Source organism: Morone saxatilis, unplaced genomic scaffold (assembly GCF_004916995.1).
Source record: "Morone saxatilis isolate NCDOM2014 unplaced genomic scaffold, NCSU_SB_2.0 Contig3, whole genome shotgun sequence".
Taxonomy (NCBI): Eukaryota; Metazoa; Chordata; class Actinopteri; family Moronidae; genus Morone; species Morone saxatilis.
This window is the reverse complement of record NW_023339873.1, coordinates 7,887,363-7,892,572: the sequence shown is the minus strand read 5'-3', so window position 1 is coordinate 7,892,572 and position 5,210 is coordinate 7,887,363. Positions and strand designations below refer to the sequence as shown.

Here is a 5,210-nt window from a genome sequence, read left to right as displayed (position 1 = left end):
AATTGTTCTTTTCACTCTTCTTTTTTATATATATTTATATATATACACACACACACAGGCTGAAAATGCACTTGTGGACATTCAAACAGGGGGAGAGATGGTGGAGTGATGGGGCTGCTTTGCTCAAGGGCACCTCGGCAGTGCACAAGAGGTGAAACTGGAATCTCTCCAGCTACCAGTCCACACTCCATATTTTGTGGTCTGTGGGATTTGAACCAGTGACCCTTCGGTTGCCAAGCCAAGTCCCTACACATTGAGGTATTGCCGCTCCATTACTTCTGCTATATCCACAGACACAGTCCTTTGTCTCACAGCTCCAGTAATGTGGACAATAAGTTATTTTTCTACTGTATTTAAAGTAAACCTAGAGGTGGTTATGAGAAACACTGAGAAGAGAGATAGTGATGTGGGTGTGATGGCAAACAGGTGGGCATGAATCTAACATGTTCTAAGTATTTTGAGACCTTGGAGGACAGAGTTGAAACAGTAGACCTAGTTCACAAAATCACTTCTCTGTAAGAGAGCTTCTGATAGCAGTGAAGACAAGATAGGGTTAATGTAAGTATTAATATGGGCACTGGAAGTAAGGTTGCTCCAGGGCCTGCAGCAAACCCCTAAAATCTTGCATAATGAAAACCATCAGTTCATAAAAATGTTTATAACTCATTACTTCCTCAGTTTTTACTGGGATTTCCATTTGTACTGGGGTACTTATGGTGGGAAAGGTTTTCAATCAGCTTTAGCCACTTAAAGTAATACAATTTGTAAAAATGTTACTATTAAATAATGCATCTAGTAGGACATCAATGTGTCAACAGACTTTGGTCTCAGCACCCACCGACTCTGCCTGGCTTCCAGCATCCCTGAATATTAATAATGTTATATAATATCATGTTAAAATTCATGATTTGAACATATACAGCTCCATGCCAGCAAACTCCATCTGCGGATGAAAACAATATAATCAAAGCTGGAGAAAAAGAAAAGTGAACCTTGTGTTGAAATTGTTTGCAAAGTCAAGAATGACCATAAAGATCAACATTAAATCTATCACATTATGTTAATATACCAAACACCTTAACATTATATAAAATTAAACTTTATCACATAAAATTCACTTCAGCCCTGTGAATTATATAAGAAATATTTACTGCCCAAACAAGTGGTGATTTACATAAAACCTATGAACTATGAATGTGAAATATCACAAGTTTATATTTGCTTATATTTTGCTCTTCTGATCTACATATAAACATAATTAAATATTCAGATTCCACATTAAGTTTTATATTAAAAGAGACATGTTGCAAGATGTCAAAACAAAAAACAAACAAAGACAAAGAGTTAAAGTTAAAACAGATTTTAATAAACACTAAAATATACACCCAATATTTAATTTGCCTCACAAAAACTCAAACATTACCATTTTTTTCTAGGTTAAATTCTCAGGAACAGCTCCACAAATATTGTTTCACTGAGACAACAGACCATACAATTCCTGCTAATGACTGCCAACCAGGACTTAATATCAGTCTTTATGAAAAGGTTTTCACAGAAGAGACCAACAAACTGGTTTACAGAAGATTTTGATTTCTGTGCAGCATTACAAAACAGTCCATATCATTAAATTCCTTTCTGCATTCATTTATACAATTGTGTGTCAGTCGCTCAAATTAAAATCCATGCCAAGCATCTTCCTTTCATTCGCTGTCATTGCTGTCACTGTCTGAATACGCCCCCAGCAGGCTCAGAGATGATGACCCATTTTGCGTGGTAACAGGTTTAGTAGCATTCTTGGAGTCAGCCGTAGACGCTGTTGAATCTGTAAAACAGGATACGCAATGATTGTGCCATCAAAATCATATGCAAACATTTGATTAAGGATGTGAACAAGCTTATGTGTGAAAAGTATTAGGCTCTACAATGTGTTCATATAAGCAGTAAGAGATACCGATGTGTTACCTGCTTGTGATTTGGGAGCAGCAACGGCCGCCACTGGCCTCGGTTTGATGAACGTCGCGGCTGGTTTCTTTCGCACAATGAGGGACCCCAGTGCCCCTCGACCGCCCAGCGTCCCCACACTCCTCTCCCAGCTCTCCACTTTGGCCCTCTTCACTCCTCCAGTTGAGGTTCCCTGTGAAAAACACACAGCATGAGACAATGCACTATTCCCTGCTCACAGGAAAGATTTTAAATTGTAACATGTCATTTTAATGATTGCTTGGAGCTTCAGCTACATACACGTGTACAGTCTATCGGACCTGGCCTCTACAGCTGTGGATGTTTGTCTGTACTTGTCCCTAACACAAAACAAATAAACTAAACTTTTACATTTTGAACAACGTTTAAGACAAAGGTATAAGAATTATCAAGCTGGCAAAAACATGGCATTAACACTTATATTATTATTATTATATATACACACATATTGTATCTTATGAAAGTCCTCTTTTGTCTCTTTGTGTCGTTGGAAAAAAACTTATTAAAGTTATAAAGATTTTCATGAAATCTATTCTGTATCTTTTCAGCAATAGCCATTCAATGTATTTACATTCTGTAATTACCTCACTATATAGCAACTGTCATGTTAGTGGTGAAGTCACTAGAAATGTAAATTGCCTGGGATTTCCAGCTTTACTGTTTATTTTATCTTACTAATGAACATTAGCCTCACTGTTCACTCTCCTAAAGCTTCTTATGTACTGCTAATGCAAACCAACAGTTCCTACTGCTGCTAGTTCATATTAAAAGTAAAAAAAACTAAAAGTGTAAAAACTGGTGAAACACAATGTGATTATTATGAATCAGTCACTGGAAACGCAATGCATTTGTCACCAAGCTGACAGCAGTAAGATATGGTCCTTTTTGGGCATTGTCTGACGGATCAGTTTGAAATGTTGCAGGAACAAGAAGGAGCAGCGAGCGAGTGAACACAATGAGCTGTTAGATGAAGGGTTGCAGGCAACAGGACTATACTGAGGATTATATCTTTAAATAGGGTGAAAAAAAAAAAACCTTGAACATTGTTTGCAAATGTCATTTGAACTGAATAAGATGTAAGGTACTGAATGGGGCACACACTTTGCTGAATGTGAGCGGTCATACGTACCTGTGCCTCTGTGGGTTTGTCAATGGTGAGGATGTCTGTTGGTTTGTCTGTGCTGGATTTCTTTGACTGCGAGCTGCTGCTCTCCTCCTCCTTCTCCGAGTCAGAGTCAGAGTCTCTGAGTCTTTTCACAAGAGCACGATCCAACATCTCTCTGAGGAACAATCGACACATTCAGATTTAATTGGGGTTTTTAATGACTCTTTCTCAGAATTCACCCTAATTATGAGAAGAATACACACGACAACTTATTCAGGACACACAGGAAGAAATTAAAGTTCCTATTTGTAGCATTAATTATGTAGTCGTGAGAAGGCAGTGTTGGATTTTTAAATGGTTCTAGCACAAAACCGCCCTCACTCACTTTGTCTCTCGCTCATCCTCTTCTTTCTCCCTTTCCTTCTCTCTCTTCTCCAGCTCTCTGTACCGGTCAATCATTCCCTCAAAGTCCACCTGAGCCTGCCTCTGGTTCAGCTCCTTCAGCTCCTGGAGGTTCTCCAGAACCTCCATCTCCATCTTGGAATCCTTTGTGCGGTTCTCCAACACCTGGTAGAGGATTGGGAAATCATTAACTCTTCTAATCCTTAATTAAAATAGTAACAGTAAACGACATTTACAACACCAACCTTCATGGGGTTGTTCAGCTCCTCTTCCTCCCTGTCCTGTTGGATTCTCTTCTCCTCCTCCTCAATCAGCTTCTCTGCCTGGAAGTTTCGTGTCGCACCGTGCTCCATCGCGTAGTCTGTGTTCTCTGGGTCAGTCTATAGTCACAACATGAGATATTAAAGTGGGAGAAATTATTTTGTGCATAATGCTGGATGCATCTCTGGCAGGAAAATAGCACACACAGTTTTACACACTTGTTTTTTCTCATTTCAATACATTTCACTGATTAAATACTCTCACTCACCTTAAATGTGATCTCAGCAAGACACCGAGTACATTTGATGTAGAAACGGAAGATGGGCAGTCCCATGTACAGCTCATTCTGAACAGTCTCCTTACGTGCATTGAACTTCTTCCCCTTGTAGATGTACTCGCCACATGTTTTACACCTGCAAGCAACCAGAGAGGAAATGCTGATGACACCACAGTCAAAGGACTCATTTACAGAGGCCAGGAAGTCCTTGGTGGTAAGAGGTAGACCTGGTCTTACTGCAAATACAACCAAGAATCTACAACAGCAGCCATGGATTACCGGATAGAAGACATTATCGATTTACCAAGCGAGAGCTACAGTAGGGCTGCACAATATGGTAAAAACAAAAAATCATATTGCAACTATTTTATTAGAATTTAAATATAGTTTGCATCATTTTTGCATCACGATTTTCATTTTCACTTGTTGGGGTCTGGTACCAAACAAACTTTCCTTCATCTGGAGAACAAGATTTGACAGCCAGGGCTGCTCTACAGCACTGTACCGCTTCTGTGATTTGGACACTGTACACTGGCCATATTGCAGTTTTGACAATATTTCAATTCATTTTAAAGCCCTTTACAGGAGCATTTACTAGTTAATATCTTCATGTAAAGCATCGCATCCTGTTAGTATGGTATAGAATTACTTGTCAACAGAAGCATCGATATATTAAATGATTAGTTTCATCCTTTAACTCCACTGGGTTCTTTAAACTACAATAAGAATAAGCCGTACAAAAATGCCAAAGTCATGTTCGACCTAATTTAATAGTCCCCATTATATAGTTTGTTCATTCTTGGTCACAATTCTTTCACTACCTGAACTGAAGGTATCTTTATAGAAATAATTGTTTATGTCATGTGTTTGTATATTCTTATACATTAAAAAAAAAACTCTCAAATACTGCCCTAAATGTAAATAATACGTGTGTGGCAATAAAATAAAGTGCAGCTGAAGCGCACACACATGGATGAGACAGACATACCTCATATTGAATGGAGCCATCAATCGGACCACATACTGACGATCTTTGGGGAGTTTAAGTTTGGGGATTTTAGATGGATCAAAATCCGGTGGGTAGTATTTCTGTGGAAGACAAAAACAAAAAGATGTGAGTTAGAAGAGAAAGATATGGGGATAGTCTCTTTTTTTCTCCACTCTATGTGAATGTTTACACACACA

At 38.6% G+C, this 5,210-nt stretch overlaps 1 protein-coding gene across 1 annotated transcript in view; it reads right to left on the bottom strand.

Moving 5' to 3' along the window:
• Positions 1 to 1,344: 1,344 nt before the first annotated feature.
• The window catches only part of yju2 (YJU2 splicing factor homolog), a 4,204-nt gene continuing 338 nt past the window's right edge, over positions 1,345 to 5,210 (bottom strand). Inside the window, exons 2-8 of the mRNA XM_035674728.1 lie at positions 5,014 to 5,114; positions 4,017 to 4,161; positions 3,733 to 3,867; positions 3,471 to 3,652; positions 3,110 to 3,260; positions 1,963 to 2,134; positions 1,345 to 1,822 (exon numbers count right to left, since the gene is read on the bottom strand). Of these exons, the coding sequence (XP_035530621.1) occupies positions 1,701 to 1,822; positions 1,963 to 2,134; positions 3,110 to 3,260; positions 3,471 to 3,652; positions 3,733 to 3,867; positions 4,017 to 4,161; positions 5,014 to 5,114 (1,008 nt within the window). The 3' untranslated portion in view covers positions 1,345 to 1,700. The remainder of the gene's footprint in view (positions 1,823 to 1,962; positions 2,135 to 3,109; positions 3,261 to 3,470; positions 3,653 to 3,732; positions 3,868 to 4,016; positions 4,162 to 5,013; positions 5,115 to 5,210) is intronic.